Here is a 13,936-nt window from a genome sequence, read left to right as displayed (position 1 = left end):
GGTAGGAAGATAGCTTTCAGATCAACCATGGTCTTATTGAATGGCGGAGCAGGCTTGAGGGGCCGATTGGCCTACTCCTGCTCCTATTCTTATGTTCTTATAGAAGTTAATCCTTTTGAATGAAATTACACTTACCAGGGTTAATAGTGGACTTTACTGAGGTAGGCGAAGCTAGCTTGGGATGCTTCAGATGGATGACAACATAGAAACATTGAAACATAGAAAACAGGAGCAAGAGTAGGCCATTCGGCCCTTCGGGCCTGCTCCGCCATTCAATATGATCATGGCTGATCGTCGAACTCAGTACCCTGTTCCCGCTTTTTCCCCACATCCCTCATGAATTATAAAGCACCTTATCTTGGGAAGAAAGACCCGGAGCAGGGAGAGAAGTCCTGGGGCGTTCGACACCAAGGCAGCCCGCAACGTCCCGCCACTGTGTTAATACGCGTGCTCAGTGCATTGCTTCTCCAGTGTACTTCGAGCCGAGCTATACGTGTGATGGGCAGAATTCCTCCAAGAGATGTCGGAGGAGCAGGCGTGGCTGATCAAAGCTGCCGAGCCAGATTGACGGAAGGGGAGCAGCGAGGTCCGCAAGGTAGCAGACGGAATGTAAAAACTAGGATCGGAGATGGGCGATGTGTTTAGGAGATTAGCTGGCTCACCTGATCGATCGGGATTCTCGATCAGCTGCTCAAGGTCATTCAGAATAGCGAAAAGGCTCGGCATTCGTGGCTCGGCAGAAGAGGAGCTACTGCTGACGGCTATTTCTTTTTTATCCCGCGCCCTCCGCACGCTGCAGGAGTACAGCTCGGCTCGAAGTGCACTGGAGAAACAATGTACTGAGCACGCGTATTAACACAGTGGCGGGACATTGCAGGCTGCCTTGGTGTCGAACGCCCCAGGACTTCTCTCCCTGCTCCGGGTCTTTCTTCCCAAGATAAGGTGCTTTATAATTCATAAGGGCTACGGAGATAAAGCTGGAACAGGGTACTGAGTTCGACCATCAGCCATGATCATATTGAATGGCGGAGCAGGCCCGAATGGCCTACTCTTGCTCCTATTTTCTATGTTTCAGTGTTTCTATGTTGTCACCATCATTTTGGGACAAAGTCTCTAGCCTGACTACAGGAGTTCGTTATATTACACAGAACAGCAAACGTGTTAAGAGTGGCAACACCAACAACTACTTGCATTTATATAGCGCCTTTAACGTAGTAAAACGTCCCAAGGCGCTTCACAGGAGCGATTATCAAACAAAATTTGACACCGAGCCACGTAAGGAGATATTAGGACAGGTGACCAAAAGCTTGGTCGAAGAGGTAGGTTTTAAGGAGCGTCTTAAAAGGAGGAGAGAGAGGCGGAGAGGTTTAGGGAGGGAATTCCAGAGCTTAGGGCCCAGGCAGCTGAAGGCACGGCCGCCAATGGTGGAGCGATGGAAATCGGGGATGCGCAAGAGGCCGGAATTGGGGGAGCGCAGAGATCTCGGAGGGTTGTAGGGGCTGGAGGAGGTTACAGAGATAGGGAGGGGGGGGGGGCGAGGGCCGTGGAGGGATTTGAAAACGAGGATGAGAGTTTTAACATCGAGGCGTTGCTGGACCGGGAGCCAATGTCGGTCAGCGAGCACAGGGGGTGATGGGTGAACGGGACTTGTGCGAGTTAGGATACAGATAGCAAATCGTCTGTCGTACCTTTTAGAGCTGCACTCTCTGTGTTTTATGGTAACACAAGTGACCAATCCCTCGCTCCCTAGACAGTCACGCGGGGAGCAAATAAGACAGACAAAAACAAGCAAACAAGAGCGTTTACATTCCTGGGCGATAAGGAGACTGGGAGGTTATAGTTTGGAAGAAAAGGTCGATAAACTGGGGCTACGGGGACCTAATAAAGGTTTTCAAAATTGTGAAAGGTTTTAAAGGGTAAACAGTGAAAGAATGTTTCGACTGACTGGTGAATCAATAACGGGGCGTGCACTGATGACCAACGCCGAGAGAACGAAGGACAAGTTAGAAGAGATTGGACTGTAGCACCACGAATGGCCACTGAGGCCATCATTTAAAAGGGAACCGAACAAGACCTTGCAGAGGTAGAATATAAAAGGAGACGGAGAAAGGACGGGGAAATGGGATTAAAATGGGTGACTCCAGTTGAAAAGCCGAATGGCCTCCTTCTATGCCATCCTTTCTATGAGTATATACAAAGGGGCAAGGAATGAGTTGGAATTTTAAACTAGCACAGAGCGTACTCCAACCCTTCTGGGCATTGACCATTCAATACATCACTTGCACCAAAAAGAAACAAAATACTCTATTTGTGGGCCAGCGTGTTGGCACCAGCGTGTTGGCAAAGCCTTTAAATAATGTGCAAAATGCAGAGGTTTATTCACAGTCGCTGGTGCATCAAATACTCCTCTCTCCCAAACACGATACTGTAACCATTCAAGTTCGCCCCAGGCTCCCGTAAGGAATGGCTGTGCTGTGTTTAGAATCATAGAATGATACAGCAGAGATGGAGGCCATTCGGCCCATCGTGCCTGTGCCGGCTCTTTGAAAGAGCTGTCCAATTGGTCCCGCTCCCCCCTGCTCTTACCCCCGTCGCCCTGCAAATTTTTCCCCTTCAATTATTTCTCCAATTCCCTTTTGAAAGTTATTATTGAATCTGCTTCCACCGCCCTTTCAGGCAGCGCGTTCCAGATCGTAACAACTCGCTGCGTAAAATAATATTTCTCCTCATATTCCCTCTGGTTCTTTTGCCAATTATCTTAAATCTGTGTCCTCTGGTTACCGACCCTCCTGCCACTGGAAAGAGTTTCTCCCTATCTACTCTATCAAAACCCCTCATGATTTTGAACACCTCGATTAAATCTCCCCTTAACCTTCTCTGCTCTAAGGAGAACAATCCCAGCTTCTCTGGCCTCTCCGCGCAACTGAAGTCTTTCACCCCTGGTACCATTCTAGTAAATCTCCTTTGCACCCTCTCGCGTTGTTCAGAACAGTCCAGTCGTTGAATAAACATCGGCATTGCATGACGGAGGGCTCAGAGAGTTTGTTGGTGGCGAGCAGCATCGTAAAGGTATCCAGTTATGAGCTGGCAGTGCAGTTATATCGGGAACCTGGGATTTTCTGCTACGACCCTCAAGTGTCTCATGATCACTTACTGAGCTGTAGTTTTGTTCAGCTTTTATTTCCCTGATTGCACGGCCAAAGTGCAATGTTGTGCAGAGAATCGATATGCGAACCCTTAGACTACCAATTGATGGGGTCGACAAGCTGTACCTTCTGACTCAGTGAAATTTGCAACTATTATTTTTGGTCATCATTTTATTTTGCTTCTTTACCGACGTGCATCACCTGGGGTCTGTCCCCAGGTTCCTCGCCACCACTTTAGGCGCTAAGGATTGGCCTCCATCCTGTCTGGATATCTCCAATATTTAAATGTCCAGCCCATCTCCCTCGGTTTGTTCCGTCGCTGGCCTGTTGCGCTGCCAATTACAGAGATTGAATAAAGCTCTGGTCAGACCCCATCTGGAGATACTGCGTTCAGTTCTGGGCCTCGCAGGAGGGGGTGCAGCGCAGATTGACCAGAATGATACCGGGGCTAAAAGGGTTAAATTACGAGGACAGGTTGCAGAGACGAGGCTTGTATTCCCTCGAGTGTAGAAGATTAAGGGGTGATCTAATCGAGGGGGTTTAAGATGATTAAAGGATTTGATAGGGTCGATAGAGAGAAACTATTTCCTCTGGTGGGGGGAGTCCAGAACAAGGGGGCACAACCTTAAAATTAGAGTCAGGGGTGATGTCAGGAACCACTTCTTCACACAAAGGGGAGTGGGAATCTGGAACTCTCTCCCCCAAAAAGTCGAGGCTGGGGGTCAATTGAAAATGTCAAAACTGAGATCGGTAGATTTTTGTTGGGTGAGGGGATTAAGGGTTACGGAACCAAGGCGGGTAGATGGAGTTAGGATACAGATGAGCCATGCTCTAATTGAATGGCGGAACAGGCTCGAGGGGCTGAATGGCCTCCTCCTGTTCCTGTCTAACAACTTGTTGCTTTGTCTCTGTGATTTAGGTGAGATTGCAATCAGAGTGTTTCGAGCGTGCACCGAACTCGGGATCCGGACTGTGGCCGTGTACTCCGAGCAGGACATTGGACAGATGCACAGGCAGAAAGCCGACGAAGCCTACCTGATTGGCAAAGGGCTGGCTCCAGTCCAAGCCTACTTACACATTCCTGACATCATCAAAGTGGCCAAGGCAAGCATTTCATTCACCCGTTAATGACCTGCAGCGATGCAAGAGATTTTTTTGCATTGAAATCGTAACTCCCTCATTGATATTGGTCAGGTTTTTCTGAAATGCAAACTGGTTCGCATTTCAGACTTGCTGCGATATTCAGGTTCAGCTGTGGCCTTAGCTGGTCGTTTAATTTGTCGGTACGGGAAGGAAATGAGCTTCAATTTTCCTTTGACTCGTGTGTGACTATCTGCACTGTGGGTTTTGTTCAGTAATTTGCGAAATGTCCACTGTTTGCGATACGTTTTCTCAGAGGCCGATTCCGATGATTTTGGGAGCGTGACAGAGTTTACGGGCATCGAAGTTAGCCCCCTTTCATTTGGAAACTCCTGACTAATTCCGAAAGGACGTTGGTTGTTTGAGGGAGTTTGCTCGCAACATTCGCGTGTCTGCGGAGAATAGACCCGCAAGAAGTTTGGGGGGAGAAATTAGAAGCTGACATAATTTTCATTGGTTGCCCACATTAACGCCCCCACGACGGGTGGGATGGGGGCGAGGGGGAGGCTTAAAAAGTGAAATACGGGGAGCGCGACACAAAATGTACTCTGGGTGGGGGACTTCAATGTCCATCACCAAGAGTGGCTCGGTAGCACCACTACTGACCGAGCTGGCCGAGTCCTGAAGGACATAGCTGCTAGACTGGGCCTGCGGCAGGTGGTGAGCGAACCAACACGAGGGAAAAACTTACTTGACCTCGTCCTCACCAATCTACCTGTCGCAAATGCATCTGTCCATGACAGTATTGGTAGGAGTGACCACCGCACAGTCCTCGTGGAGATGAAATCCCGTCTTCGCACTGAGGACACCATCCAACGTGTTGTGTGGCACTACCACCGTGCTAAATGGGATAGATTCAGAACAGATCTAGCAGCTCAAAACTGGGCATCCATGAGGCGCTGTGGGCCATCAGCAGCAGCAGAATTGTATTCCAGCACAATCTGTAACCTCATGGCCCGGCATATTCCTCACTCTACCATTACCAACAAGCCAGGGGATCAACCCTGGTTCAATGAGGAGTGTAGAAGAGCATGCCAGGAGCAGCACCAGGCGTACCGAAAAATGAGGTGCCAACCTGGTGAAGCTACAACTCAGGACTACATGCATGCTAAACAGCGGAAGCAACATGCTATAGACAGAGCTAAGCGATTCCACAACCAACGGATCAGATCAAAGCTCTGCAGTCCTGCCACATCCAGTCGTGAATGGTGGTGGACAATTAAACAACTAACGGGAGGAGGAGGCTCTGCAAACATCCCCATTCTCAATGATGGCGGAGTCCAGCACGTGAGTGCAAAAGACAAGGCTGAAGCGTTTGCAACCATCTTCAGCCAGAAGTGCCGAGTGGATAATCCATCTCAGCCTCCTCCCGATATCCCCACCATCACGGAAGCCAGTCTTCGGCCAATTCGATTCACTCCACATGATATCAAGAAACGGCTGAGTGCACTGGATACAGCAAAGGCTATGGGCCCCGACAACATCCCAGCTGTAGTGCTGAAGACTTGTGCTCCAGAACTAGCTGCGCCTCTAGCCAAGCTGTTCCAGTACAGCTACAACACTGGCATCCACCCGACAATGTGGAAAATTGCCCAGGTATGTCCTGTCCACAAAAAGCAGGACAAATCCAATCCGGCCAATTACCGCCCCATCAGTCTACTCTCAATCATCAGCAAAGTGATGGAAGGTGTCGTCGACAGTGCTATCAAGCGGCACTTACTCACCAATAACCTGCTCACCGATGCTCAGTTTGGGTTCCGCCAGGACCACTCGGCTCCAGACCTCATTACAGCCTTGGTCCAAACATGGACAAAAGAGCTGAATTCCAGAGGTGAGGTGAGAGTGACTGCCCTTGACATCAAGGCAGCATTTGACCGAGTGTGGCACCAAGGAGCCCTAGTAAAATTGAAGTCAATGGGAATCAGGGGGAAAACTCTCCAGTGGCTGGAGTCATACCTAGCACAAAGGAAGATGGTAGTGGTTGTTGGAGGCCAATCATCTCAGCCCCAGGGCATTGCTGCAGGAGTTCCTCAGGGCAGTGTCCTAGGCCCAACCATCTTCAGCTGCTTCATCAATGACCTTCCCTCCATCATAAGGTCAGAAATGGGGATGTTCGCTGATGACTGCACAGTGTTCAGTTCCATTCGCAACCCCTCAGATAATGAAGCAGTCCGAGCCTGCATGCAGCAAGACCTGGACAACATCCAGGCTTGGGCTCATAAGTGGCAAGTAACATTCGCGCCAGATAAGTGCCAGGCAATGACCATCTCCAACAAGAGAGAGTCTAACCACCTCCCCTTGACATTCAACGGCATTACCATCGCCGAATCCCCCACCATCAACATCCTGGGGGTCACCATTGACCAGAAACTTAACTGGACCAGCCATATAAATACTGTGGCTACGAGAGCAGGTCAGAGGCTGGGTATTCTGCGGCGAGTGACTCATCTCCTGACTCCCCAAAACCTTTCCACCATCTACAAGGCACAAGTCAGGAGTGTGATGGAATACTCTCCACTTGCCTGGATGAGTGCAGCTCCAACAACACTCAAGAAGCTCGACACCATCCAAGATAAAGCAGCCCGCTTGATTGGCACCCCATCCACCACCCTAAACATTCACTCCCTTCACCACCGGCGCACTGTGGCTGCAGTGTGTACCATCCACAGGATGCACTGCAGCAACTCGCCAAGGCTTCTTCGACAGCACCTCCCAAACCCGCGACCTCTACCACCTAGAAGGACAAGGGCAGCAGGTGCATGGGAACAACACCACCTGCAAGTTCCCCTCCAAGTCACACACCATCCCGACTTGGAAATATATCGCCGTTCCTTCATTGTCGCTGGGTCAAAATCCTGGAACTCCCTTCCTAACAGCACTGTGGGAGAACCGTCACCACACGGACTGCAGCGGTTCAAGAAGGCGGCTCACCACCACCTTCTCAAGGGCAATTAGGGATGGGCAATAAATGCCGGCCTCGCCAGCGACGCCCACATCCCGTGAACGAATAAAAAAAAAATTTTTTTAAAATCCGCCATGAAAGTGCTCGGAGGCAGATACCGGGGCGTCAGAGTGTCCCGCCACGAAGAGACGGGATGCTTCGTTAACATATTTAAATCGGGCAATTGGCAGCCTGATTTCAAATTGACCGTTGCTGCAGGAGTTTCCCAAGGGTCGGGTAACTCGGCAGTGGAAGGGAGGCGGGAGCTGCCGTCTCCACAAGGTAGGTGCCTTTTCCAGCACTCCTTATGGGCCAGGAGGAGCAGGAGTGCTCCCCCATCGCCCCCCCCCACTCCGATCGTGGGTCTCCCCCACCCCCGATTCCCCCAGTCTCTTCCCCCCTTCCCGATTCCCCCAGTCTCACCCCCTTCCCGATTCCCCCAGTCTCTCCCCACTCCCGATTCCCCCGGTCTCTCCCCACTCCCGATTCCCCCGGTCTCTCCCCACTCCCGATTCCCCCGGTCTCTCCCCACTCCCGATTCCCCCGGTCTCTCCCGCCTCCCAATTCCCCCGGTCTCTTCCCCACTCCCGATTCCCCCAGTCTCTCCCCACTCCCGATTCCCCCAGTCTCTCCCCCCTCCCGATTTCCCCATTCTCTCTCCCCCTTCCCGATTCCCCCGGTCTCTCCTCCCTTCCGATTCCCCCGGTCTCTCCCCCCTCCCGATTCCCCCAGTCTCTCCCCCTTCCCGATTCCCCCAGTCTCTCCCCCTTCCCGATTCCCCCCGTCTCTCTCCCCCTTCCCGATTCCCCCAGTCTCTCCCCCTTCCCGATTCCCCCGGTCTCTCCCCCTTCCCGATTCCCCCGGTCTCTTCCCCACTCCCGATTCCCCCGGCCCCTCCCGATTCCCCCAGTCTCTCCCCCTTCCCGATTCCCCCAGTCTCTTCCCCACTCCCGATTCCCCCGGCCCCTCCCGATTCCCCCAGTCTCTCCCACTCCCGATTCCCCCAGTCTCTCCCCCTCCCGAATCCCCCAGTCTCTCCCCCTCCCGAATCCCCCAGTCTCTCCCCCACTCCCGATTCCCCCAGTCTCTCTCCCGCCTCCCGATTCCCCCAGTCTCTCTCCCGCCTCCCGATTCCCCCACTCTCTCTCCCGCCTCCCGATTCCCCCAGTGTCTCTCCCACTCCCGATTCCCCCAGTCTCTCCCCCTCCCGAATCACCCAGTCTCTCCCCCTCCCGAATCCCCCAGTCTCTCGCCCCCTCCCGATTCCCCCAGTCTCTCGCCCCCTCCCGATTCCCCCAGTCTCTCGCCCCCTCCCGATTCCCCCAGTCTCTCGCCCCCTCCCGATTCTCTCGGTCTCTCCCCCTCCCGATTCCCCCAGTCTCTCCCCCCCCTCCCGATTCCCCCAGTGTCTCTCCCACTCCCGATTCCCCCAGTCTCTCCCCCCCTCCCGATTCCCCCAGTGTCTCTCCCACTCCCGATTCCCCCAGTCTCTCCCCCTCCCGAATCCCCCCACTCCCGATTCCCCCAGTCTCTCCCCCTCCCGAATCCCCCAGTCTCTCCCCCTCCCGATTCCCCCAGTCTCTCGCCCCCTCCCGATTCCCCCAGTCTCTCGCCCCCTCCCGATTCTCTCGGTCTCTCCCCCTCCCGAATCCCCCAGTCTCTTCCCCCCCCCTCCCGATTCCCCCAGTCTCTTCCCCCCCCTCCCGATTCTCCCAGTCTCTTCCCCCCCCCTCCCGATTCCTCCGGTCTCTCCCCACTCCCGATTCCCCCGGTCTCTCCCCGCTTCCGGTTCCCCCCCCGTCTCTCCCCCCCGCCCCCCCGCCCCCCCGATTCCCCCAGTCTCTCGCCCCCTCCAGATTCTCTCGGTCTCTCCCCCTCCCGAATCCCCCAGTCTCTCCCCCCCCCTCCCGATTCCCCCAGTCTCTCCCCCCCTCCCGATTCCTCCGGTCTCTCCCCCCCTCCCGATTCCTCCGGTCTCTCCCCCTCCCGATTCCCCCGGTCCCTTCTGATTCCCCCAGTTTCTCCCCCCCTCCCGTTTCCACCAGTTTCTCCCCCTCTCCCGATTTTCCCTGGTCTCTCCCCCTCCCGATTCCCCCGGTCTCTGCCCCTCCTGATTCCCCCGGTCTCTCCCCCTTCCGATTCCCCCGGCCTCTGCCCCTCCCGATTCCCCCGGTCTCTGCCCCTCCCGATTCCTCCGGTCTCTGCCCCTCCCGATTCCCCCGGTCTCTGCCCCTCCCGATTCCCCCGGTCTCTGCCCCTCCCGATTCCCCCGGTCTCTGCCCCTCCCGATTCCCCCGGCCTCTGCCCCTCCCGATTCCCCCGGTCTCTGCCCCTCCCGATTCCCCCGGTCTCTGCCCCTCCCGATTCCCCCGGTCTCTGCCCCTCCCGATTCCCCCGGTCTCTGCCCCTCCCGATTCCCCCGGTCTCTGCCCCTCCCGATTCCCCCGGTCTCTGCCCCTCCCGATTCCCCCGGTCTCTGCCCCTCCCGATTCCTCCGGTCTCTGCCCCTCCCGATTCCCCCGGTCTCTGCCCCTCCTGATTCCCCCGGTCTCTCTCCCTCTCGATTCCCCCAGTCTCTCTCCCTCTCGATTCCCCCAGTCTCTCTCCCTCTCGATTCCCCCAGTCTCTCCCCCTCCTGATTCCCCGGTCTCTCTCCCCCTCCTGATTCCCCGGTCTCTCTCCCTCTCGATTCCCCCAGTCTCTCCCCCTCCCGATTCCCCCGGTCTCTCTCCCTCTCGATTCCCCCAGTCTCTCCCCCTCCCGATTCCCCCAGTCTCTCTCCCCCTCCCGATTCCCCCAGTCTCTCTCCCCCTCCCGATTCCCCCAGTCTCTCTCCCCCTCCCGATTCCCCCAGTCTCTCTCCCTCCCGATTCCCCCAGTCTCTCTCCCACTCCCGATTCCCCCAGTCTCTCTATCTCCCGATTCCCCCAGTCTCTCCCCCACTCCCGATTCCCCCAGTCTCTCTATCTCCCGATTCCCCCAGTCTCTCCCCCTCCCGATTCCCCGGTCTCTCTATCTCCCGATTCCCCCAGTCTCTCTCCCCCTCCCGATTCCCCCAGTCTCTCTATCTCCCGATTCCCCCAGTCTCTCCCCCTCCCGATTCCCCCAGTCTCTCTCCCCCTCCCGATTCCCCCAGTCTCTCTATCTCCCGATTCCCCCAGTCTCTCTCCCACTCCCGATTCCCCCAGTCTCTCTATCTCCCGATTCCCCCAGTCTCTCCCCCTCCCGATTCCCCCAGTCTCTCTATCTCCCGATTCCCCCAGTCTCTCCCCCTCCCGATTCCCCCAGTCTCTCTCCCCCTCCCGATTCCCCCAGTCTCTCTATCTCCCGATTCCCCCAGTCTCTCCCCCACTCCCGATTCCCCCAGTCTCTCCCCACTCCCGATTCCCCCAGTCTCTCCCCCACTCCCGATTCCCCCAGTCTCTCCCCACTCCCGATTCCCCCAGTCTCTCTCCCCCTCCCGATTCCCCCAGTCTCTCTATCTCCCGATTCCCCCAGTCTCTCTCCCCCTCCCGATTCCCCCAGTCTCTCTATCTCCCGATTCCCCCAGTCTCTCCCCCTCCCGATTCCCCCAGTCTCTCTATCTCCCGATTCCCCCAGTCTCTCTCCCCCTCCCGATTCCCCCAGTCTCTCTATCTCCCGATTCCCCCAGTCTCTCCCCACTCCCGATTCCCCCAGTCTCTCCCCCACTCCCGATTCCCCCAGTCTCTCCCCCTCCCGATTCCCCCAGTCTCTCTATCTCCCGATTCCCCCAGTCTCTCTCCCACTCCCGATTCCCCCAGTCTCTCTATCTCCCGATTCCCCCAGTCTCTCCCCCTCCCGATTCCCCGGTCTCTCTATCTCCCGATTCCCCCAGTCTCTCCCCCACTCCCGATTCCCCCAGTCTCTCTATCTCCCGATTCCCCCAGTCTCTCCCCCACTCCCGATTCCCCCAGTCTCTCTATCTCCCGATTCCCCCAGTCTCTCCCCCACTCCCGATTCCCCCAGTCTCTCTATCTCCCGATTCCCCCAGTCTCTCCCCCACTCCCGATTCCCCCAGTCTCTCTATCTCCCGATTCCCCCAGTCTCTCCCCCACTCCCGATTCCCCCAGTCTCTCTATCTCCCGATTCCCCCAGTCTCTCCCCCACTCCCGATTCCCCCAGTCTCTCTATCTCCCGATTCCCCCAGTCTCTCTCCCACTCCCGATTCCCCCGGTCTCTCTCCCACTCCCGATTCCCCCAGTCTCTCCCCCTCCCGATTCCCCCAGTCTCTCTCCCCCTCCCGATTCCCCCAGTCTCTCTATCTCCCGATTCCCCCAGTCTCTCTCCCACTCCCGATTCCCCCAGTCTCTCTATCTCCCGATTCCCCCAGTCTCTCCCCCTCCCGATTCCCCCAGTCTCTCTATCTCCCGATTCCCCCAGTCTCTCCCACTCCCGATTCCCCCAGTCTCTCCCCCTCCCGATTCCCCCAGTCTCTCTATCTCCCGATTCCCCCAGTCTCTCCCCCACTCCCGAATCCCCCAGTCTCTCTATCTCCCGATTCCCCCAGTCTCTCCCCCACTCCCGATTCCCCCAGTCTCTCTATCTCCCGATTCCCCCAGTCTCTTCCACTCCCGATTCCCCCAGTCTCTCTATCTCCCGATTCCCCCAGTCTCTCCCCCACTCCCGATTCCCCCAGTCTCTCCCCACTCCCGATTCCCCCAGTCTCTCTCCCCCTCCCGATTCCCCCAGTCTCTCCCCCACTCCCGATTCCCCCAGTCTCTCCCCCTCCCGATTCCCCCAGTCTCTCTCCCACTCCCGATTCCCCCAGTCTCTCTCCCACTCCCGATTCCCCCAGTCTCTCTATCTCCCGATTCCCCCAGTCTCTCTCCCTCCCGATTCCCCCAGTCTCTCTCCCACTCCCGATTCCCCCAGTCTCTCTCCCACTCCCGATTCCCCCAGTCTCTCTATCTCCCGATTCCCCCAGTCTCTCTCCCTCCCGATTCCCCCAGTCTCTCTCCCCCTCCCGATTCCCCCAGTCTCTCCCCCTCCCGATTCCCCCAGTCTCTCCCCCTCCCGATTCCCCCAGTCTCTCCCCACTCCCGATTCCCCCAGTCTCTCTCCCCCTCCCGATTCCCCCAGTCTCTCCCCCACTCCCGATTCCCCCAGTCTCTCCCCCTCCCGATTCCCCGGTCTCTCTCCCCCTCCCGATTCCCCCAGTCTCTCTCCCACTCCCGATTCCCCCAGTCTCTCCCCCTCCCGATTCCCCGGTCTCTCTCCGCCCTTTTCCGATTGCGGGCTCTCTCTACCTCCTCCCTATTGCCGGTGACTGTCCCTAAGGATCTCCGGCTGCGGCCTCCTGCCACTGGATATCGCTCCCGCCCACCGGCCAGGCTCTCAAATTAGCCGGCTGCCAGGCGGGAAACGGAGCTAAAAAATGTTACTGAAGTCCTGCCGTTAAGAAACGGAGGCCCTCTGTCCCCCCGCCACCTTAAACAGCGGGACCTACGTTAATCAGCCTGGTGCTCCAGTAAACTGCAGTGACGCAGTGCCGTTTAATGTCCTGTGAGTTGGTCTCTGGGCTCACGTCAATGTGAGATGGCAGTAAGCTGCAGAAAAGGAGGGTGAACTCACACACATTATAAGGCAGCACGGGCAAAGAGGTGGGGGACGGGTGAACTGTCTGCCCTGTTCGTCAGGAAACAGAACATAAGGACATAAGAAATAGGAGCAGGAGTTGGCCATCCGGCCCCCTCGAGCCTGCTCCGCCATTCAGTCAGATCATGGCTGATCTTCGACCTCAACTCCACTTTCCCGCCCGATCCCCCTATCCCTTGATGCCTTTAACGTCTGGAAATCTATCGATTGAATGTACTCGGTGACTGAGCCTCCACAGCCCTCTGGGGTAGAGAACGTAACAAGCATTAAAACAATGCCACAAAATCAGCCTCTGACATTTTGGTTATCATCAACGCAACGATGGGTGTGGTGATTATAAAGTTGAACATTACATAAGAACATAAGAAATAGGAGCAGGAGTAGGCCAATCGGCCCCTCGAGCCTGCTCCGCCATTCAATAAGATCATGGCTGATCTGATCCTAACCTCAAATCTAAATTCATGTCCAATTTCCTGCCCGCTCCCCGTAACCCCTAATTCCCTTTACTTCTAGGAAACTGTCTATTTCTGTTTTAAATTTATTTAATGATGTAGCTTCCACAGCTTCCTGGGGCAGCAAATTTCACAGACCTACTACCCTCTGAGTGAAGAAGTTTCTCCTCATCTCAGTTTTGAAAGAGCAGCCCCTTATTCTAAGATTATGCCCCCTAGTTCTAGTTACACCCATCCTTGGGAACATCCTTACCGCATCCACCCGATCAAGCCCCTTCACAATCTGAGATGTTTCAATAAGATCGCCTCTCATTCTTCTGAACTCCAATGAGTAGAGTAGAGTCCCAATCTACTCAACCTCTCCTCATATGTCCACCCCCTCATCCCCGGGATTAACCGAGTGAACCTCCTTTGTACTGCCTCGAGAGCAAGTATGTCTTTTCTTAAGTATGGAGACCAAAACTGTATGCAGTATTCCAGGTGCGGTCTCACCAATACCTTATATAACTGCAGCAATACCTCCCTGTTTTTATATTCTATCCCCCTAGCAATAAAAGCCAACATTCCATTGGCCTTCTTGATCACCTGCTGCACCTGCATACTAACTTTTTGATTTTCTTGCACTAGGACCCCCAGATCCC

At 55.5% G+C, this 13,936-nt stretch overlaps 1 protein-coding gene across 3 annotated transcripts in view; it reads left to right on the top strand.

The window, feature by feature from the left end:
- LOC137306496 (pyruvate carboxylase, mitochondrial-like) overlaps window positions 1-13,936 on the top strand; it is a 1,155,436-nt gene that overhangs the window by 168,831 nt on the left and 972,669 nt on the right. For all 3 annotated transcript variants that reach the window (XM_067975757.1, XM_067975758.1, XM_067975759.1), the window contains one exon: window positions 4,066-4,250. In XM_067975757.1, the coding sequence (XP_067831858.1) occupies window positions 4,066-4,250 (185 nt within the window). The remainder of the gene's footprint in view (window positions 1-4,065; window positions 4,251-13,936) is intronic.

The sequence above is a fragment of the Heptranchias perlo genome, chromosome 43 (genome assembly GCF_035084215.1).
Source record: "Heptranchias perlo isolate sHepPer1 chromosome 43, sHepPer1.hap1, whole genome shotgun sequence".
Classification (NCBI taxonomy): Eukaryota; Metazoa; Chordata; class Chondrichthyes; order Hexanchiformes; family Hexanchidae; genus Heptranchias; species Heptranchias perlo.
The sequence above is the reverse complement of the archived record's forward strand: the minus strand, read 5'-3'. Positions and strand labels throughout refer to the sequence as shown.